Source organism: Dromiciops gliroides, chromosome 1 (assembly GCF_019393635.1).
Source record: "Dromiciops gliroides isolate mDroGli1 chromosome 1, mDroGli1.pri, whole genome shotgun sequence".
Lineage (NCBI taxonomy): Eukaryota > Metazoa > Chordata > Mammalia > Microbiotheria > Microbiotheriidae > Dromiciops > Dromiciops gliroides.
The window spans coordinates 633296043-633318209 of record NC_057861.1 but is presented as its reverse complement, the minus strand read 5'-3'; the positions used below and the strand labels follow the sequence as shown (position 1 = coordinate 633318209).

General features: G+C 49.8%; 3 protein-coding genes across 6 annotated transcripts; 2 read left to right on the top strand and 1 right to left on the bottom strand.

Annotated features, from left to right (window-relative positions):
- Positions 1-672: 672 nt before the first annotated feature.
- YPEL3 (yippee like 3) lies at positions 673-3455 on the top strand. Of its 2 annotated transcripts, XM_043979791.1 has the most exons (6): positions 673-858; positions 1578-1760; positions 1872-1915; positions 2219-2327; positions 2676-2697; positions 2883-3455. In XM_043979791.1, the coding sequence occupies exons 2-5, from the start codon at positions 1644-1646 to the stop codon at positions 2694-2696; spliced, it is 291 nt and encodes a 96-aa protein (XP_043835726.1). In that variant the 5' UTR covers positions 673-858; positions 1578-1643; the 3' UTR covers position 2697; positions 2883-3455. The 2 variants fall into 2 exon arrangements, with proteins under 2 accessions (XP_043835726.1, XP_043835725.1); XM_043979790.1 differs by lacking the exon at positions 2676-2697 and having other exon boundaries at positions 688-858.
- Positions 3456-4623: 1168 nt separating this feature from the next.
- TBX6 (T-box transcription factor 6) lies at positions 4624-9536 on the top strand. 2 transcript variants are annotated; one of them, XM_043980615.1, is made up of 8 exons: positions 4631-4995; positions 5384-5624; positions 6702-6969; positions 7165-7311; positions 7477-7547; positions 7660-7730; positions 7913-8075; positions 8675-9536. In XM_043980615.1, exons 1-8 carry the CDS (start codon positions 4878-4880, stop codon positions 8895-8897), a joined length of 1302 nt encoding a protein of 433 aa, XP_043836550.1. In that variant the 5' UTR covers positions 4631-4877; the 3' UTR covers positions 8898-9536. The 2 variants fall into 2 exon arrangements, with proteins under 2 accessions (XP_043836545.1, XP_043836550.1); XM_043980610.1 differs by having other exon boundaries at positions 4624-4995; positions 7660-8075; positions 8675-8876.
- Positions 9537-9949: 413 nt separating this feature from the next.
- Positions 9950-18297, bottom strand: PPP4C (protein phosphatase 4 catalytic subunit). Of its 2 annotated transcripts, none has more exons than XM_043978585.1 (9): positions 18168-18297; positions 17681-17883; positions 15226-15277; positions 13767-13817; positions 13342-13443; positions 12871-13044; positions 12592-12718; positions 10630-10819; positions 9950-10458 (listed from the first exon to the last, which is right to left on the bottom strand). In XM_043978585.1, exons 2-9 carry the CDS (start codon positions 17776-17778, stop codon positions 10329-10331), a joined length of 924 nt encoding a protein of 307 aa, XP_043834520.1. In that variant the 5' UTR covers positions 17779-17883; positions 18168-18297; the 3' UTR covers positions 9950-10328. The 2 variants fall into 2 exon arrangements, with proteins under 2 accessions (XP_043834520.1, XP_043834519.1); XM_043978584.1 differs by having other exon boundaries at positions 18139-18296.
- Positions 18298-22167: the final 3870 nt, after the last annotated feature.

Sequence of the window (22167 nt, the reverse complement as noted above, 5' to 3'; positions counted from 1 at the left end):
GGGGGTGGGTTGGAAGGGAGGGGAAGTGCTCCTGGAGGGTAGAAAGCACGACAGGGCATCTGCCTTCAAATTCCACTCCTCCAGGAAGCCTTTTAGGATGAACGCATCCACTTCAAGGCCAGAGGCGGGGCTCCCAGCCTTCGGACTGGCGTCCCCGAGAAACCCGAGATCACGGATTCCTTCCTCTGCGCCCGAGGTGGTGGCCCGGGCCCGGGGCCGCAGCCTAGGAAAAAAAGAGGGCTGTCCTCGGGAGCCGCTGGCTCCCCCGGCCCACGGGCGTCCCGGACAGCTTCAGGCCAGGGATGGGGACCGGTGGGCGAAGGCAATCAAAGCGCAGGCTGCCGGGCCTTGGGGGCGGGCAGGGAAACTTTGTTACCGCGCCGAGGAGGCCAGGCAGCCTCCCGAGACTGCAGCGACCGCGGCTGGGAGGGGCGAGGTGGGGGCGGGGCGGGGCGCGGCGAAACCCCGCCCGGACTCCGAGCTCCTTTGTTTTCCGAGGGTCGGCGTCCTTAGCTCCCTAAGCGCCCACGGCCCGCACCCAGCCCCAGACTCCACCGCATTTCCGGAGGCGACTATCCGTCAGCTCGGACGCCACCCGAGAGAGAGGCGAGAGCAGGGGGCTCGAATGCTCCCGGATGCGTGACGCTCCCCGTTCATTTGCATAGAGCGCCCTGATTGGCCGCGGCGGCCGCCGGGAGAGTGCAGAGAGGGAGGGGGGAGAGCTCACAGCAGCAGCAGCTGGTCTCGGTGTAAACAAGTCGCGGCTGCGAACCCCGGGCGTGGGGACAGCGCCCCGGCTCCGGAGCGCCCCACCACCCGACCCCAGACCCGGAGGACCGGGCCCCTTCGTGCACCTAGGTGAGGCCCAGCACCCTCAGAGCGCCCATTGGTCCCCCGAGCGATGTCTGCGCTTCTAGCCCCCCGACCCGAGCTCCCAGGCGCCCTCCCTTCTGCAGCCCTCCCCCTCCCTTTCCCTGGACAGGCTGGGGCCACCCCGAGGCCGGTGCCCCCCGGGAAGACCCAGACTCTTAGGGCGCCTTCCCCTGCAGCTCCGGACCTGTGCACCCCTTCCCCTCCCCCTCCCCAGCTGCGCAGCTTTTACAAAGCAAGACTACTCCCCACACACACACACAGCGGTTCCCCTCCAGCTTATTCTTCGCTTTCGGGGATCCTTCCCATATCTTGAGTCTTGGCCCAGCTTCCAGAGCACACTGGATTGTCTGGGCCCGGGTGGACGCGCTGGGCGGCTGAATCACCCCTCCCCCTCCCAGCCTCAGTTTCCCCTGTGATGCAACTTGAGGTCTCTCAAGGCAATGAGTCAAATCGATGCTTTGACTGAACCCAGGCTGAGCAACATTCCTCCCCCAGGGAGGCAACCTGGCTCTAGGGAAGGCAGAGACAACAGCCAAATATAACAGCTGAGACAGCCCTAGCTCTGGGGAGAAGTCGGACGCTAGCTAGATGAGATGCTGGGATGTGTTTGGTTCTGGGAGGGGAAGAGAAACTGTATGGAAGATAAAGAACTTTGGGGTAGGAGACGAGGGCAAGGCTCCTGATGCTTATTCCCGATCTTCTAGGCTCTGGGCTCCCTTTGCTCACCGTGGTCCCCTCCCCGGGTGGGGCCACTGCCCCCAGCCCCCACCATGGTTCGGATCTCCAAGCCCAAAACCTTCCAAGCTTATCTGGATGATTGTCACCGAAGGTATAGCTGTGCCCACTGCCGGGCACACCTGGCCAACCACGATGACCTCATCTCTAAGGTAACCTGCCTCAGGATTGGGGAAAACTCTCATTCCTGGGGATTGTACTTGCTAGAGAACTTGAAGGCTCCCTGAAATGACAGTGGCAGTGACACTTTTCCTTTTCTCCAGTCCTTTCAGGGCAGCCAGGGCCGTGCCTACCTCTTCAACTCCGTGTGAGTATCAGAGCTTCCTCTCTGGAGGTATTCCCTTTAGGGTTGGTGGGTGAGGACTCTTGGGGTAATCTCCCAACCTCTGGTGGCCTGTGACCTCCTCTTTGAAGCTGAACTTTCTTGTAGTGCTGGAGTTTCAGGGCCAGCCATGGGTCAGGTGGGATGGTGACCCATCTGGGATTTGAGACCCTCGATTACTCCATGGGGGGAAATTGGGCTGGAGGTTTGGGATGGGGTGGTGTTTGAGGCCCAGAGTACCCTGAGGGACTAGTCTCGTTTGTGACAGCCTGGTGACCCACCCCACAGGGTGAACGTGGGTTGCGGGCCAGCTGAAGAGCGTGTGCTACTAACTGGACTCCATGCCGTGGCAGATATCCACTGTGAGAGCTGCAAGACCACCCTGGGCTGGAAATATGTGAGTGTGACCTGTGACCCTCCCGTGGTTCTAAAAGAATAGTCAGACCCCAGGTTCTATGAAAAGTAGTGTGTTTGCTGCAGTTTGAAGATCTGAGCTCAAATTATGGTTCTGCCACTTAGGACATGTAACCTTTGTCTAGTCACTTCCCCTCTAGGGCCTCAGTTTCTTCATAATGTAAAATGAGGGTTAAACTAGATCACTGCCAAGGGCCCTTTCACATCTAAGTCCATGAGTATTCTCAGCTACTTTATTCAGGTCCCTTTAAAAAAAAGAAATATATTTATAGAGTCCTGAACTTTTGTTTCAAAGCTGTTTCATATTTGTTATCTCATTTGATTCTCACAGCCACACCGAGCTCGAGTGTGAGGTAGGTAGCTTAGGTTATTACAACCCTCATTTGACAGGTGAGAAAATTGGAGGCTTGGTGAAGCCAGAAATTGACCTCAGTCTCTACAAAAGGAGGAATACCCCAACCTCCCCATCTTCTCCCCAGTCCCTTCCCCCTCCCTCTCCCCCTCCCCCCCCCCCAACTGACTCTTCCCTGCCTTCCAGGAACAGGCATTTGAGAGCAGTCAGAAATACAAGGAAGGGAAGTACATCATTGAACTCAACCACATGATCAAGGACAATGGCTGGGACTGACCTCTGACCTCCAACCTTAGCCCCATGATTTTCCCTGATGTTTCTGCTGCCCCCACCCCAGCCAGGCTGCTGGAGGAGGGGCACTGGTGGGAGAAACAACTACTTGCTTCCTCTCCAGGGACCCTGGGGAATGGCAAGTTCTCCCTCCTCAGGGCTTTGTTGGGAGATGGCTCCAAGCCCTTGTACATACATTTTATTATTTTATTGCATGCACTGTGACTTTTGGCGGGGGGGTAGGGGAAGAAACGTCCCTGTTCTGCTGCCCCTCATGATCTGGCTGGTTTGGATCTCATTTTTAACCCTCTCCCTGCCCCAGATTCACCTGTAGATATGCCCTTTGTTGTACATAACTACCCGGCTTCCTCTCCACGGCATCCCTTTTCCTCCTGCCTATATACCTCAAGCCTGTACCACTCTTTCCCCATGATTTCCTTACCCCCTTGTGGTCTGTAGCATCTGTAAATAAAACTACCAGAGATACCACTCACCTCTCTTTTTCTTAGAATTTCTGGGTTCTGGGAAGGACTCTTGTACCCAAGCACCCCCACCCCCAACTCTCCCAGGTCCTGGACTTGGCAAGCACTTCCTTTCTTATCTAGCCTGAATAGGCTATGGGCACTCCGCTCAACTATAGACAGAGTCCCAGCTCTGACATTAATTAATTGTGTGGCGATCCTGAACTTCAGTTTCCTTATTTGTAAAATGGGGATTGCCCTTGCATTACCTACCTCACAGGGCTGTTAGGAAGAAAATGATTTAAAGCGCTTGGTTTACTAGTCTCATCTTCTGTCCGTTAAACCTCAGCCTGTCTTTTTTTTTTTTTTAAACTGTCAAGGCTCCAGGGACAGGGTCTACCCCTTCCTTTCAACCTTCCTTGATCTCCCAAAAGCAGCCCCAATGGCTTAGGCTCTGGGAGAAGAGTGATATAGCACGTACAGCATCTCCTCCAGTCTGACATCTGCGTTGTATGTTTTGGAGCCTATGGAGTCAAGACTACGGCTCCCAAGAAACGCAGCGCGGATTCTAAGCAAGAACGCAGGCTCCTGCTGCGCTAAGCCTACTGGGAACTGTAGTTCCAATGAATCAGCCCTCCCTAACCAGGCGGGGCGGACAAGTCCTGTGCGATTTTTCCTGGGTAACGTAGTTCAGCGCTGCGTGGAGCGGAAAACGAATGGCCCGGGGGCACCAGCCCTCCGGATGCTGGGAAGGCTGCAGAGTTCCTCGAAGGTCCACGGACAGCTTCCCGAAGATGCAGTCTAGACTGCTGGGTTCGGATTTCGGCCACACTTCTCCGGGGATCTCGGGGCTTCTCCCTCCCGCCCCAGCACACGGAGGAGAAATTAGAAGACTGTCCAGGGTCAGGGAGAGGTGTATGTTCCTCACCCGAAACCCCGCCCCCAAGCCAGATGGTCCCGCCCCGAATCCCAGTGGCCCCGCCTCCCAGATTCTCCCAGGTTCCCTCGTGGGAACCCCGAACAGCTGGCAGGAAGCGCCAAACTGCTGTCCTGGCTCAAGCCCCCGGGGATCAATCAGGCCGAGGAGTTAATTATGTAATTAGGGAGTAGGGGGCCAGGGCTAATGAAGCTGAGCCGTCGGGCTGGCTGGAGGGGACTGGGAGAGGGGGAGGGAGGTGGACTGACTTGTTGGACAGATGGGATTGGGGAGGGGGGAACCCAGGCATTCCCATCTGGGCCCCATGGGCCGCCCCGCTCCTCCCCATACCGACTTTTCTCCCCTTTCCTACATCCTGCACCCCCATCCCTGAAGGCCCCCGGGGGAGGAGGAGCTGTGACCAGGGGCCAAGGGGGCTGAGCCCAGGGCTATAAAGGGGGCATCACCTGGGCGGGTGGCTCAGAGCTGAGCAGACAGGACAGGACAGGACAGGAGGGGCCTGGGATCGGCCCCATGTACCATCCCCGAGAGCTCTATGCCCCCTTGGGGGCCAGCTACAGGCTTCGGCCCCCCCAGCCTGGGGGGGACCTTGGTTTTCCGGCAGGGCTGTCAGAGGGGTACCGTTACTCAGGTGAGAAGACAGAGCCCAGAACCTGGGTCACTTGGGAAGGGATGTCGATATTAGGACAGGATTTTTTTTGGCGGGGTGTGGGGGGAAGGGTGGGGGAGAGGAGAGAGGGTACAGCAGTGTTATAGTAGGAAGAGCACTGGGCTGGGAGCAAGGACTCTTGGCCTTGCTACTAACTTGCTGTATGACCTTGGGCAAGTCAGTTCCTTTCCATTGGCATCATTTTCTCTATGTGCAAAATGAAGTGGTTGAACCAGATAATCCTTAAAGTCCAAACTGAATGTTCTGAAATTCCAGGGGAGACTGCAGAAGTAGGGGGAAGGGAAGGGACACAATGAATTCAGACATTCCTTTACTGATTGTTTTCTCCTCTTTTTCCACTGTGCCCCAGACCTTGACACCCCCAAATTAGATTGCTTTCTCTCAGGGCTGGAGGCTCCTCCCCGGCCTCTGGCTGCTCCACCACCCTTGCCTCCACTGCCCCCTCCTTTGGGAGGAGAGTCAGCTGCTCCTGCCTCAGCTTCTGAGGCCTCCCGCCTGCTCCCAGGGGTCAGCCTAAGCCTGGAGAACCATGATTTGTGGAAAGAGTTCAACTCTGTGGGAACAGAAATGATCATCACCAAGGCTGGGAGGTGAGGCAAGGATAGAAAGGAGCCAAAGAGATGACCTGCCCATAGAGGCTGGTTTGGGACTGTGAAGGGTTGCATGAAACCATCCACGCTTCCTCTCAGTTTTCCTTATGTTAGAAAATATATAATTTTGACAGGATTGTGGTTGGGTTAGGGGACAGCCGGTGTGGTTGGCTCATGCTCAGGGTTAGACTTCGGTCTGTGGCTAAAATACTGTCTCATAGTGTGATTGCTCTTCTCTAAGGTTAAAAAAAAAAAATTAGATGAAGGCTTGATGCTCCCTTCTTGGGTAGGTAAAGCCTAAATCAGTCAACCAGCAACTGTTTATTAAGTACTTGTTCCATACTAGGTTCTATGTACTGGTCCTACTGAGGAACCAGGAGGGAAGAAGAGATGAGGGAGAGCATCTTTTTCTACTGCCTTTTGTCCCAGAGAAAACTGAGTTTGAGGTAGCAGAAAGAGCCTGGGACTGGGGCTTTCAGAAACCTGGGTCCTAATCCTGGCTCTGACCTAAATTCACTGTGAGCTTTTGAACACAGGCACCTGGGATTTAGAAATGGAAAAGCCCTCGGAGCAGGAGTTTTTAACCTAGGGTCCACAGACAGCCACCCCACCCCCATCCCCAATCCCACCAACGATTAGTGGATGTATTTCGGGGAGTCCATGAACTTGGATGAGAAAAAGAGGATTTATTTTATTTTATGCATTTCAGAACATGCTTCTGAGAAGGGGTCCTTAAGGCTTCACCAGTATGCCATAGATAGGGGTCCCATGACACATACAAAAACATGAAAAACTGCTGTTAATCTTAAAGATGAAGTAACTGAGATCAAAGAGCAAATCTGGCCCTCCCTTTCTCCCTTTCTCTCTAAAAAGGAAGGGCTGGAGTTGATCCTGAAGGTCCTGTGTTCTAGGTTCTGTCCCCATGATCTCTCCCCTGACCCCCTAAATTGACCATTGTGATTCTAACTCCCCCTTGTGGTCAGAATTAAAGAGGGCCAGCCTAGCAACATTCCCACCCCATGGCTGCCCTGCCCTTGCTCAGATGCTCCAGGCCTTCTCCCCCTGTGCTGCCTCCAGACGAATGTTCCCGGCCTGCCGAGTGACTGTGACTGGTCTGGACCCTGAGGCTCGCTATTTGTTCCTTCTCGATGTGGTGCCTGTGGACGGGGCCCGATACCGTTGGCAAGGCCGTCGTTGGGAACCAAGCGGCAAGGCCGAGCCACGCCTCCCAGACCGAGTATACATCCACCCAGACTCCCCTGCCACTGGTGCCCACTGGATGCGGCAGCCCGTCTCCTTCCATCGTGTCAAGCTCACCAACAATACCTTGGATCCGCATGGACATGTGAGGCTCCAGTGGGTGGCAGTGACAAGGAGCAGTTCCCAGGCGGTCAGAGAAAGGGAAAACAAAGTCATTTTGGAGATGATTTTGTTGGGTTATGGGGCCATAGGGGTGGGTAAATCTCAGGAGATTAGAGTTTTCAGGGCAAGGGAGTAGGGGACCCCTTTGTTCTACCCATTGCCCTCTCATTCTCCTCAGCTGATCCTTCACTCGATGCACAAGTACCAGCCACGGCTTCATCTGGTTCGGGCTGCCCAGCTCTGTAGCCGTCACTGGGGTGGTGTGGCCTCCTTTCGATTCCCTGAGACATCATTCATCTCGGTAACAGCGTACCAGAATCCTCGGGTAAGGATCCCCCCTCACCTGCCTCACACCCTGGGACTACCCCAAATCTTCTAGTTCTTCAAAGAGGTTTCAACTCACTTTGACAACCAGCCTTGAGGGAGGGTGGTTCTGTTTTGGGTAGAGACTTGGATTAATCCCAGGTTTTCCTTTCCGATGTCCCTCTAGATCACACAATTGAAGATTGCAGCCAATCCCTTTGCTAAGGGGTTCCGGGAGAATGGGAGGAATTGTAAAAGGTGGGAGTATCAGGGGCCTGGATGTGGGTCTGGTGGGGAGAGCATGTGGTTGGCTAACCTAGGGAATTATTTGGGGGCTATGTTGAACATATCCCCCTTTCATGGGCTCCAGGGAACGGGATGCCAGGGTTAAGAGGAAGCTGCGGGGACCAGAGCCTGTCATCATGGAGAACTATGGTGGAGGTAAGTGCCATTGCAGTGGCAATGAGAGGGGGAGAAAAGTGTGCTCTCTTCAGTGTAGATTGAGTAGGAGCTGTCTCCTTCCTCTCTCTATCCCAACTCTCACCTCGCCCTTAAGCCTCTCTCCTTACCCCTTCTTTCCCCCGTGTCCTCCATCTCTTTCTAACTTCTTATCTTTATCAAAGATGGCCCTGGAGGTCCCTGTGACTCCACTTTGGCTGGAGACCTTCCAGAACAAGCCTCTTCTTCCACTGAGGTACCCACTCCTCCTTGTGGAGGGCCCAGTGCTGAAGCCTACCTTCTGCACCCAGCTGCCTTTCATGGGGCTACCAGTAACCTCCCCACCAGGTGAGACAGGGTGCATGATATTTGAGGGTTGAGGGGGACACAGCATAGTAGGGAACCCGGAATTAATAATCCAAAGACCTGGGTTTGAATCACAGCTCTACTAGTCATTCCATAGCTCTGTGATCTTCCCAACAAGTTACTTTTCTTTTCAGAGGATCACTTGGACCAGATAGAGGTCTGGGGTCTCTATAAGTCACTTAAAGTTCCTCATTTTACAAATGAGGAGATCGAGGCCCAGATTAAGATGTGCCCAAAGTTTTGAAAACTGAGTCTGACTCCTTAGTGCTCTAATAATTTGCAGTCATTCCCTCATGCTTTGCCAACCTGTTTATAAAACAGCAGTAATATCATGCACTACTTCAGAGGCAGGGTGGTGTTGGACAAAGAGTTCTGGAATTTGAGGTACAAGACCTGGGTTTAAATCCCAGCTCTTACCATTTGCTATGTGATTGTAGAAAATCTGAGTCTCAGTTTCCCCATCTGTAAAATGGAAATGATAATGCTCATATTCCCTACCTCACTTTGTAAGTCACATCAAAACTTAAGTGAAGACAGGTTGACATCATTGCCTTTTCCTGACCTTTCTTTTTGCCTCTCAGGGCCTCTTCCTTCTCGGAGGCTGCAGATCCATTGTCTCGTCCTTCATCTTACCAGGCACCCTTCCTAGAGCTGTCTCCAGGGAATGGGGGCTCTGGCCCTGGATATCCCCCAGCCCCTCCAGCATCAGCCTTTGCCCCTCACTTCTTCCAAGGGGGGCCCTTCCCTCTCCCCTACGCAGCCCCTGGGGGCTACCTGGATGTCAGCAGCAAGCCCCTCTATTAAGAGGCGGCACCTACCAACCTCTCTGGAGTCTGGGTGACTCTTTGGGGGGGCCATCTCCCTCCCACACCAAATGGCTGTTTGGGCTTTCTTCATCTCAGCCAAGCCTACCCCCACTCAGTTCACACTTCAGCTTTAGCTCACACCCCCCTCCTGCTTCAAAGCCTGTGGAGGTAGGCTTGGGGGGAGACCAGCTGCTCTGGCTTCCCCTTCCTGGGCTGTCACCTGGGTGTGAATGGAGGGTGGGGGCTGGGCCAGCAGGAGACGGCCTAACCAAAAGGACAGGTCAGGGGCCACCACTAGAAACTTTCAAGGGCAGCCCAGCTAAGGGAGTTCTTCTAAGGCCTCTTAAGTGTACATAGATCTCAAGCCCTTCAGCACCTTTTGACCAATTTACATATACATACCCTTACCTCCATGTGGGGAAACTCTCCCACAGTCTTCACTCCCAACTGCCAAATGTACAATAATGACTATTCTCTCAAAACTCCTTTGGGCTCCAGGCTTTTTTTTCCTCTAAAATAAAATTTTTGAGTCATTGTGTGATGGTCAACAAATCTCCTGTTAGATCAGAAGGCAGTTGGCTTTCTGCCACCTCAGGCCATTTATTTCAAAGCCCTCTTCTTTCATATGGCTCTCCGGATTTCCAAGAGGGATTCTAATCCGAGGTGTCCTAGCGGCCAAGTTTCCAGGCTCTGAGAGACTCAAGATACCAGGTGCAGAGGGGCTCCAGAGGAACGAAGGGAGAGGAAGCAGCTGGGAGGCCCAGAGGGCCCACCCGATGATTCCCTCTAAGCACTAGGAGAATTTGCTGGTGGAACAGAAATGCATACTTGCTGTCAGACTTGCATTCAAATCCCAGCCTTAGTTACCACTGTTAGAGCTACTGACTCCTCTCCCACAGGGGAGAAGTAGTAATTATTCCAGCACCCTCTTTCATTGTGCTGTGAGACTTAGAGCACTGCAGAAATGTGAATTAGGATCATACTTCTGGGCTATTGGATAATTGCTCCTGAGCCAGATGGAGGTAAGAACAAAAGTCATTTTCTTTCTTTTATTAGAATTTTTTTTCATTTTTCCCCAAAGTTTTTATCTAAAAACAAACAAACAAAAAAGAGAAAACCAGAAAAAAAAACCACCAGAAACTTAGAAACCAAGAATCTGGGGGAGGAGGAAATTGGATCAAAGGTTGTCCTCCTACCCCGCCCCCCCACCTCTGCCTAGGACAGAACACAGGATGGGAAAGGCTTCTCTGCTCTCCCAGTGTCCTCTGAGATCCTAGGGAGGAGACGGGGAAATCTCCCCCACCTTGGGAGACCCTGTCCTGCAGATGGTGGCAATAGGAATAGCAGGGGACAGAGTCACAGTGGTCCAAAGGATGTTGAGGCTAGGGAGAGGAGTAAAGGATGGGGGTGGAAGGGACTTGGGTGGGGGTCACAGGAAGTAGTCAGCCACTGGCTTCTTGGAAGGGATGCCCCGGGTTTCCTGGGGTGCAGCTTCAAAGATGATGAAGTCTTTCTGGAGGTGCTCATCCAGCTCCAAGATGGCTGCCACATTTCCGCAGCTGGTGAAAAGGAAAGGTCAGTCATCTGAGATACTGGAGATCAGAAAATGTTCCCCAGGGCTCCCCTCCCAACCCTCAAGAGAGATAAATCTCCCTCTTTTCAAGGTAGCCTGAGGGCTTCAAGGCTTCTCTCCCATTGCTATCTCCTCCTCCCCTTCTCAGCTAGCTCACCGGTAGCAGTAGTTGGGTGCTGACCACACTGTGAGCACAGTTTCATTGAAGTGCCACTTGTAGCCTTCCATCACCAGCTGGTGAGCCCGGCATATCATGTCAATATCATTGGCTGCGTTGAACTGGGCCACCACATCGCTGCCAAAGAGGTAGCCAGCTCCTCGGGGACTCACACCCCAGCCTGTCGTGTCTGCAGGGTACAGAAATGGGACATACAACCCCAGCTCTGTCAAAGTTTGACATCCACCCCCCCCCACCATTTTCCACTAAATTTGAATGCTGAAAAATCCAGAAAAAGGCTGAAAGAACAGAATGTTTGGCTACAATGTAGCCATGGGAATAACATGACATTTTTAGGCTAGAAAGCCATAGGCTTCAATTCCACTCTTTTTTTTTTTTTTTTTGCAGGCAACGAGGGTTAAGTGACTTGCCCAGGGTCACACAGCTAGTAAGTGTCAAGTGTCTGAGGCCAGATTTGAACTCAGGTACTCCTGAATCCAGGGCCGGTGCTTAACCACTGCGCCATCTAGCTGCCCCCAATTCCACTCTTAATATCTACCAGCTGTGTGGCCATGGGCAATTAAACTAAGCTTCAGATGCTGCTTCATTGGTAAAACTGGCAGGGCCTGCCTCACGGCTGTTTTATCAGTGAAAAAATGAATACAATGTGCCCTGCAAATCTTAAAAGGACTAAATGCCAATCCTTGGCAGAGACATGACAGTGGTCTTCAAATATTTGAGGAATTAAAATTACAATGTGGAAGAGTGACTATACTCTTTCATAGCTCTAGAAAGCATAAATACAATTTTCAAAACAATTTTTGAAAACAAATGGGGGCAGCTAGGTGGCACAGTGGGTAAAGCACCAGCCCTGGATTCAGGAGGACCTGAGTTCAAGTCTGGCCTCAGACACCTGACACTTACTAGCTGCGTGACCCTGGGCAGGTCACTTAACCCTCATTGCCCCTGGAAAAATTTTTTAAAAAACACAAGTAGATAGATAGTTACTGATCTTGGTTTAATATAATAAGAATGACCTTTTTTTTTTGGGTGAGGAAATCAAGGTTAAGTGACGTGCCCAGGGTCACACAGCCAGTAAGTGTCAAGGCTGAGGCTGGGTTTGAACTCAGGTCCTCCTGACTCCAGCCAGAGCCAATACTCTATCCACTGCATCACCTAGTTGTTCAGTAATGAGTATGGACTCATTTGGGAATTAGTAAAAATCACAGTGGGAAGTAGCAAAATGACAATTTATTAGAAAGGATTCCTGCACTATTTTGAAGTGCTGGGTTTGTAGTCAGAGGATGTAGGTTTGCGTGTTGAACTCCTTTACTTTTTCCTCCTCTGTCCCTAGGCAAGTAGCAGTCTCTTTGGGCCTATTTACTTATTTGTAAAGTGAAGAACTGAAAACTAAATGATCGTTAAGGTTCCTTTAAAGAACCTAGATGACCTCTACATTCACTTTCAATGTTAGGATTTAATCTAAATATTGCTCCCAATCACCCCACAGAGTGCTTGCTCTAGGCCATTAGTTGACAGAAAGGTCCCAGCTCTCCCCTGTCAAATGTCTCCTATGACGCTGCTCCCTTATCTGTCATCCCAATGGCAAAGTTCTAGGTCCATGGTGCCCCAAGGGGGTCAAAAGCTAGATCACTGGGCTCATTCCCAAAGCTAATGCACAATAATATCCCAACAAACTAAAAATTCCAGTGCTGCCCCTCCCATACAGGGCATGCTCCAAAACTCAGCACCCCAAAATGGCCACTGAATAAAGTGTTCTAAGAACCAAAAAAATGAAAACCTTTTTTTCCAGTCTATTTTCTATTGCTCTGAATGACCTTACCCGTCTCCCATCAATGCTTCCTACCAAACTCTCCTCTAAAAAAGGATCAAACTCCAAAAATAAAACTTCACATGAAGATGGAAGGTTATCATGCTCTTCCACACCCTCCCCCACCTCACCTTCAGGGTCAGACCAGAGCAAGTCACACATGGGCCCGTCGTGAGGCACCTCCTGCTTCCGGTCAATCGTCCGGATCTGGTCCAGGGTCTGGATAGAGGGAGAGAGGCCCCCATGCACGCAGAAGATCTGGGGAGCAGGGGAGGAAAAATGAGGTTCACGGATTCCTAGACTGCCTCCCAGATGGCATATATGCTCTATGGCTGTATACTCTCCCTGCTTCACTATTCACCAAGACACTGAAACTGAGATGACCCCCCTCTGCAACTCCAGCTCCTTACCTTGCCATCGATGATGGCAGACAGGCTGAGGTAGTCAAAGATCTCAGTGCAGTAGCGCCACACAGTCACTGAGCCATACTTTCGCAAACACTCGTCATAGAAGCCATAGACCTGGGTGATCTGCCTGCTCTCATGGTTCCCCCGAATCAGAGTGATGCGGTCAGGATACCGGACCTGGCAAAGGTAGGGGTGCAGGAAGGATGATGGTCACAACTGACAAGCATGGGTACATGGTAGCCCAGGGAAAAGTGTCCCCAGAGTTGGGGTAAAGAAAGATGTAGTTTGGAGAAGTCTCCAGAGGGAAGGCAGTTGGGGAACATCTGGGATAAAGTCTGAGGCGATTCTAAGCCTGGGCTGTCTCATGATTTGGCAGTGTTGTTTGGAACAGCAGGGAAGAAGTTTCCAGGGATTATGGCCAAAGAATGTACCCAGGGGTCTGAGAGCAGAATCAAGAGTCCCAGGAAGAGTCACCTTGAGGGCAAGCAGCAGCAGGAATGTTTCGACACTGTAGAAGCCTCTGTCCACAAAGTCCCCCATGAAGAGGTAGTTGGTCTCAGGGACATCGCCACCCACCTGGGAGGAGGGAGAGGAGGCTTCGTCTGTACCACCTGTCTCACTATCCCAAACCCTCATGAAAACCACATACATGAGTCTGTTCCATCTACCTTGTCCAAACGAAAGCCCCATTCCATTTTGAAGTGTCCCCAATAACCCCAATGAATATGAATAGCATCAAACCCAGAACTGGCCTACAACAAAATTCTCCTTTACTCCACATCTTCAGCCAGAAAAGCTCCCATTCCAAATTAGTTTTCCAGACAATTTCTTTATGAACCTGTTTTTTGCCACTAAATCTAAGGGTCAGAGGGACTCTCCCAACATATAAACATACTCACTCTGAACAGCTCCTTGAGATCATAGAATTGTCCATGGATGTCCCCACATACCTGGGGTAAGAATCACAGAATGTTAGAGCTGGAAGGAAACATCTAGTCTAAACCCCTTATTTTACAGATAACAATCTGAGAACCAAACTTTTTTTTTTTTGGTGAGGCAATTGGGGTTAAATGACTTGCCCAAGGGTCACACAGCTAGTAAGTGTCAAGGGTCTGAAGCTGGATTTGAACTCAGGTCCTCCTGAATCCAGGGCCAGTGCTCTATCCACTGTGCCACCTATAGCTGCCCCTAAACCAAAGACTTTGAAGTGACTTGCCCCAAGGTTAGGCAGTGAGTGTCAGAGCCAGAATTTAATCTAGCCCTCCTTTCTTAGAACCAACCAGAAACTAGGAGGCAGCTAACAAAGGAGCAGAGGCCCCTGCTTACAGCACCTGCTACCCACCCCAGCACAGCCTGGAGAGTTCTTTAACTAGATCAGGGCATATGTAGCAGGGACAGGTAAACTGGGTCAACCTCCAGATCAGGGTCCTTCCACCCTACCCAGAAGGTTCCCTTAGATCCAAAGTTCCCTCCCACTAACCATTTGCATGTTACCTTAATGATGGCAGAGAGAATTAAACAACGACATGATAAGACTCCCGAAAGAGTGTGAGTTTAGAGAATTCCAAGGCCAGGTCTCCGTGAGAAGGAAACCCAATTTGATGTACTGTTGACCAAGCTGGACTTGGAATTCGAGTGTGCACATGTGTAAAACCAGGCCAAAAGAAGTGTGTAGGACCACAGTATTTAGAAGTCAAAGGCACCTAGCACATCTAGGTCTGGAGTCCTTAACCTGGAGGGCCAGCAATTTAAAAAAGTTTCTTTTTACTATTTCAATATAAAATAATTTCCTTTGTAATCCCATGGATTTCAAAATCGAGATTCTGAGTTCAGAGGGCCTCATCAGACTGCTAAAGGATTCCATGTCACAAAAAAAGGATAAGAAGTCTAGACCTAGAGTCCAGCTTCTTAAACTGTGGGCTGCAACCCTATATGGGGTCAGGTAACTGAATGTGGAGGTCATGAAAAACTGGGCAACAGTAAAAGGTTATGTATACTTATTTTCCATACCTATATATAGCCAGGGTCATGTAAAAATTTCTCCAGTGAAAAGACATCTCAAATGGAAAAAGTTTAAGAAGCCCTGACTAGTTCAACCCCTCATTTTACATATGAAGAAATTGAGACCTAGATGGTTCAGTGTTATAACCAAGTACTAAGTAACAGAGGCAGAATTCAAACCCACACCCTCTGACTACAGGTGCAGCATTTCCCCACTATGTGAGTGCATATATGTGAAAGAAAGATCAAACTCTTTATTGGGGGTTTATGTGCTAGGTCAAGTATACTGGGATGGGTGTACATGCCTAAAACTAGCTTAGATTTAGGGATGGGGGAAAGGGCAAGGGCTTCACTCACCGTGACGGGGGAGTCCACCCTCTGTACATTGCTCTCCTCCACCAAGATCTCTCTGAAGACACAAGGAGATGGTTGTCATAGCCAGACCAGGCTCCAGAGCAGCAACCCCCTACCTCTATCTATGGCCAGGTCTGATCTTGCTGTATTGGAGGCCTACAGAACTGGCCTGGAAAGACTTCAGGGATCACTGTAAAGGTAGCCAAGAGCTAGCACACAGATGGGACTCATGGATAGATCAGGACTCTCTCCTGTTCCTGCTGCCCCCTCCAATTTTTGTTGCATCGTTATAGCAAGTTCTGAGGGTGTCATTAGCTCCTTATTCAAAAACCTCCAAAGCCTCATTTCAATTAAATTCAATTCAACATTTATTAAGCACCCACTACATTCAAGACACTGTGCTAGGTGCTGGGGGTACAAAGGTAAAAATAGCACTTGCCCTCAAGGAGCTTACATTCTACATGGGAGAGACAACACATATATAAAAACATAAATACAAAGAATATGCAAAATAATATGAGAGTCCTGTAACTGGAGGAGGAGAGAGAATCAGGAAAGACTTTGTGTAGCCCCTGAGTTGTATCTTGAAGGAAGATGTGGATACCAAGACTCTGTCAGAGAAGGTAAGAGAACACCCATGCATCCTCACTGTCTAAAAGACAAGTGTCTAAACTCCCTCAGCTTAGTATTCAAGGGCTCCCAGGTAATCCACCATCATAGAATGTTAGACTTGAATCAAAGACTAAGTCCAAATCCCCATTCTACAGAGGAGGAATATCAAGGCTGATAGATGAGTGATACAGTGACTTGCCAAAAGTCCCAAAATTTGTACAGAGATGAGACTTGAACCTAGGTCTTCTGACTTCAAAACCCAGTCAGTGTGCTTTCTATATCATGCCTGTTCCCAGCTCATTTCCAATACTACTCTACATTTAATACTTCAGCCAAACTGGGGAATTGCTCATATCCCCAGAAGAATTTTTGTTTCTCTACCAATCCACTTTTGCAAATCTTTAATGCCCTTACTTCTCTAGATTAACTCCTTCAAACTCTAATTCTAATGCCATCTTTTCTCTGTGACATCTTCCCAGATCACTCCAGCCCACATCTGTCCATCCCCTGAAACCCCACAGTACTTTGTCTATACTTCTCAGAACAGCAAATTTGGTCTTTTATTCCTATATACGTATATAACTAAACATCCACCCACCCTAGATTTGCATGTTCCTCTATGGTAGGAACTACCTTATTTTTTTTTAGGGTGGGGGTGGGGAATGAAGGCAAGGAAGGAGGGTATTTCTCACTGAACTCTTAGATGAATGAAAAAGGTTTCTCTTGTTTTCTAGGAGGCCTATATTTAAGATGAAGAGAAGAAGAGTTAGTCTGGATCTTGGAGAAGCAGGGGAGGCCTCAGGGCAGAGGTATAGGATGAGTTCTCTCAAAGTCAAGGCCCAAAGCCTTCTCACAGGGACGCTGTGGCCAATTACTGTCTCATCTGGTGCTATACCAAAGTCCAAAATGAATGTCAATTGGGTCTCAAACCATTAAAAGTATGGTTCCAGTGGTAGGAATGGTGCTCTGTAAATTCTTGAAGAATAGTAAGGTCCTTGATATCAGCCCTGGTCTATCTCCTTATAAGCAGTATGATTACTGGGGACACCAAGACAGTCTCCTTCCAACTTGGCTACAAGACCATGGACCTAACCAAAATTGCCTCATTTCTTAGAGGACAAAGGGGAAATCCCTCCTTTAATCCTGGCCTACAAGCCAGAATTAAAGCCTACTACTCAACTCTTTTTCATAATGAAATTTAAACTCCACCTCAGTATTCCCCTCTATGTCTATCTGGGTCTGATCTGTCAACAAACCTTTCACTCAAGAACCTTCAGCCATAGCTATGATGTGAAGCCTGTCTATCTATCTGGCTTTCAAGGTTGCCCATAATCAAGAGGCCCTCTCACTCTTCCCTGTCCACACTAAATCTCATTCCTGCCACAGTGCTGTCCTATTGCTCACATTGCCTTCCCTCACCTCTCAAATGCTATCTATCCACCGGTTTCAATGGGATGTTAAGACCCAGCTCAAGTCTCACCTGTTTCCAGGAGGCCCCGACTAATCTGTCCACCCACCCTGACCTTCTCTTTGAACTCCTACAAGAATTTATAGCCCAATACCGAATCTAGCACTAACCACACTTCGCCATGTGTTGGTTAGGGCGGTTTTGTTTGTATAGCTTATTCCAGGCATGAGGGGCTCCCTTCCTGAAGGGTGGGGCTGTTTTATTTATTTCTTTCAAGGCTGAGCCCTCAACAGGATCTCCCTAATGACTTTGCCATTATACAGTTGCCGGGGCAACCTGGCTATACCTCCGTAAGCATTAAGCTTGATCCCCACAATGGACACCCTGGGACTTAGCTCAGTCACTGGTGCCTGCCTCTCGAGAATCCTCGGGGCTCACCTGGCCTTGGCGCACAGAGCCTTGACCTCGCTCTCCTTGATGAGCTCGCAGCGGCGCAGCTGCTCGATCTGCCGGTCCAGGTCACTGATCTCCGCCATGGTCCCCCCGCCTCACGCGGCCCCCCCGGTGCGGGGGGCGGGGGGGGGGAGACGCACCCAGGGGTCCGAGCCCCTCCCTACTCCGCCCGCCCGCACGGGTGTCTCCTGGAAACAAGGATGAAGAGACAAGAGTCAGCGAGTCAGACACACAATGTGGCCCGCGCAACCCCGCGCCAGCCACGGGCTCCCCAAGCCCGGGGCTCCGCAGATTTCCCTCACCCCCTAACCCCTCGCAGGCCCCAGGCCAGGCCCAGTGTCCCGCTCTGGCCGCCACCCGGGATCTCCGGGAGGTTTTTTTGGGAGGGGACCCCAGCACAGCGGGGCCCAAGGGTTATCTGCGAGAGCAGGACGGTGGCTCACGGGTGAGGAAGGACTCCTGAGGCTATTACCGACGCGGCGGCTCCGGGACCCCACTCTCGAGCCGCGGGATCTGGACTCCACCTTTGAGCCTCCGTCCGCTCCCGGCCGCCACCGCTGCTGCTGCTACTTCCGGCCCCGCCGCGGAAGCCGAAGGAGGACACTTCCGTCGCGCAGCGGAAGTGGCGTCAGAAGCTCGACGCCCCACCCCTCCCGTCTTCAAAAAAAAGGCGAAAAGTCGGGTGAACGAACCGGATGTTGTTCTTGAGAGCGGAAGTAATCCCTGAATCTCGAGTCTGAGGAGGGACTTCCAAAACGAGTTATTGCTAGGCCCCGCCCCGAGTTCTATACGCTTCACCCCGTTCCGGAAGGCGTCACGGAAGAGCCGTCCGTAGGGAAGAGTAGATTTTGTTATTATCCTTCTGACTAACAGTGCAGTTGTACCTTGTGCGTTAGACTGTTGAGAAAAGTGGGGCTCAGAAAACGGAAATCGTTTGTCCAAGGTCACGCTAATCAGTGGCAGGCCCTGGCTTCAGACCCAGGGCTTCTCGCGCCGCTGCTTCACTTCTCTCGGAATCCGGCGCCGTCTCGCTGATTTAGGCCGGTATGGGATGGTGGGCCCCTTTCATGGATATTTCTGTTGAAGCTGTCCCATCTTCTTGGTCTCGGTCTGAGACCACGAGCTGGGCTGCGGCATCAACTTTTTTGGTCCACTCAAGTCTGCTCTAGCCATTCTTGATCTTTTCCAGTGTAGCAGGGAAAAAATACCGGTTCTTGGATTTCCTCAAAGAATTAAAACTCGCACACGTCCTGATTAAAGATAAAGGCAAGGTTTTTATTCAGCACAAGGGGATCAGGCCGGGAGGAAAATTTAGAACTTTTACCTCCCCGAACCAGACTAAAGACAACGCTTTTATTAGAGGGTAGATGGGGTGACCACCTGACAATGGAAAATTCCTTTTTGGGGTGGGGTGGAGAAAGCTTGGATGCTTGTCATATTCTTGAGAGTCAGGGGGATTTTAGATTTGGAATGTTGCTCCTGACCTCTGGGGTTACTTACCTCTGTCTCCTAGCTCTGGTCAGGTAGTAGCCTCACCTAAATGACTTTCCTGCTGTAGAATGTTATCTCCCCTTACTTCTTAGATGTGTCTGTCCTGATATCTAGTTGGCCAGTCTAAACGATAATAGTCCCTTGATTCCTAGATACGTCTTTCCTGTTATCTGATCATCTTTGGTTTTGCTTCTCACTGAAGAAACTTCTGATTTATCCCAATCCCTTGTCACCAGCCTTATTTTGCATATCTCCTTCCTCCTCCATTTCCCCATTCAGAAATACTGCAGGGGGCTGCTGGGTGTCGCAGTGGATAAGAGCACCGGCCCTGGAGTCAGGAGTACCTGAGTTCAAATCCGGCCTCAGACACTTAACACTAGCTGTGTGACCCTGGGCAAGTCACTTAACCCCAATTGCCTCACTAAAATTAAAAAAAAAAATACTGCAAAGACCTCTTTACTCTCTCCAGCTGTTGGTGAAGGTATATCTTACCCATCTTTCCAGGAGGGTCTTGTGTGGTCTTCTCCCTGCAACCCTTAGCATTTTACCTTCCTAATTGCCATCTTACCCCATTCAGCCCCACATTTACTAGATGTGTAATTATGGGCAAGTCCCTTAACCCTGTTTGCCTCAGTGCCCCATCTTTTTTTTTTTTTGTTTTGTTTTTTTAGTGAGGCAATGGGGGTTAAGTGACTTGCCCAGGGTCACACAGCTAGTAAGTGTTAAGTGTCTGAGGCCGGATTTGAACTCAGGTACTCCTGACTCCAGGGCCAGTGCTCTATCCACTGCGCCACCTAGCTGCCCCCAGTGCCCCATCTTTAAAGAAAAATGTGCTGGAGAAAGAAATGGCAAACCACTCCAGTACCTGCCTATAAAACCCCAAATTTGAACTCGGAAAGATGTCTTCTTGATTTCAGGACCAGCAATGTATCCACTGCGCCACCTAGCTTCCTTATGGGATCCTTCCTTCTGGCATTTGCCAAATAATAAACTAACATTTATAATGGTGCCTAATATTTTACCATGTTTTTTCTCCTCACAATGGGAAACTGAGGCAGGTTGTTCAAATATGAATTTCCATTCTACAGGTGAGAAAACCGAGATTCAGAAAGCTTTAAGTGAATTGCCTGTGGTCATAAAACTAATATGGAAAGAAAAAAAAGAAGTTTATAGGGGGCAGCTAGGTGGTGCAGTGGATAAAGCACTGGCCTTGGATTTTTAGGAGGACCTGAGTTCAAATCCAGCCTCAGACACTTGCTAGCTGTGTGACCCTGGGCAAGTCACTTGACCCTCATTGCCCTGCCAAAAAAACCCATAACCTAATATGGGGTGTGCAAAATGCATGGGAGTCCAACTTCATCTCTTGACTCCCAAAGCTAAAAACTCATCATTCTTGTTACTCTTCCTCCTACACCAGTTGTTTCTTATCTTCTCCACTAACTGTAGGCCTTTTGTCCATCTTTTTATTTGCTACAATGCCTGCACAGGGCCTTGAATTCAAGGAAATGGACAAATCCTGGTTTGAGAATTTGGAGGCCTGGACTCTACTTAATACTTCTTCCTTGGAACTTAGCCAAAACATTTCCCCTCCATGAGCCCTATGCAGAGTTGAACTAGCTGATCTTGTCCATTGAATGAGTTGAAACAGGCTTCAAAGGTCATCTAGTCCAACTTATGCCTGAACAGAAATCCCTGACAAATGATCAGCCTCTGCTAGACTTTCAAATGCTGAAGGAACTCACTGCTTTCTGGAAAGTAATAGCTGTTAAAAGTTTTTTACTTTCGGGGCAGCTAGGTGGCGCAGTGGATAGAGCACCAGCCCTGGAGTCAGGAGTACCTGAGTACAAATCTGACCTCGGACACTTAACACTTACTGGTTGTGTGACCCTGGGCAAGTCACTTAACCCCAATTGCCTCACTTAAAAAGTTTTTACTTTCAAAGTCTGTGCCCTAAAAAAACCAAAATCTGTCCCGTTAACTTCCATTTATCCCAGTCAAGCTCTTTAGAACCATAAAAGTCTAATCCCTTTCCACGAAAATGGAAATCTGGTATTTTTTTTGTGGGGCAATGATGGTTAAGTGACTTGCCCAGGGTCACACAGCTAGAAGTGTCTGAGGTCAGATTTGAACTCAGGTCCTCCTGAATCCAAGGCCTGTGCCTTATCCACTGCACCACCTAGCTGCCCTCTGAAATCTAGTATTTTAGAACTATCTTGTTTATACCCTCTAATCCCCCTTTCTCTTCTCCAAATTAAATATGCATAGTTCCTTCAATTGAAGAGTTTAAATTTCTAGTCTCACCCTTGTGGTTACTCTTCTGATTGGTCTCCATTTGTAAATATCTATCCTCAAATGTGAGGCTTGAAATAATCTCTCAAATGTATGCTTATCATTGTATAGGAGATGCTCCAGTGACTGATGTGTGAGTGACTAACAAGTGTGTACTCACAAAGATGTAAGGACTTATATTTGGCAAAAGGAAACCCCAAAGTTTTCTTTTAGGCTGAACTTTTCTTGGATTCTAGGAAGAATGACTGAATGGATTTATTATTATTTTTTTTTAGTGAGGCAATTGGGGTTAAGTGACTTGCCCAGGGTCACACAGCTAGTAAGTATCAAGTGTCTGAGGCTGGATTTGAACTCAGGTCCTCCTGACTCCAGGGCCGGTGCTCTATCTACTGCGCCACCTAGCTGCCCCAGATTTATTATTAAAAGCATTATTCTATAACAGGAATAATTTGGGGCAAATTTACATTGGGGTAAAGGAGCTATTGATTTAAAAACTAGGAAACCCTCCTCTACATAACATCCCTTAAGGACTGTCAATTTTAGCAAATAGACCCCAGAGATAAAAAGGGCTTCCTATGGAGCGGTGCTTTTCAATATGCTATGATAGTATTAAGAGTCAGAAGGGAAGTCAGATTGTAAGATCTATTCTCAACAATGATAAAAACGTGTCACCTCTGTAAAATGGTTAGAAC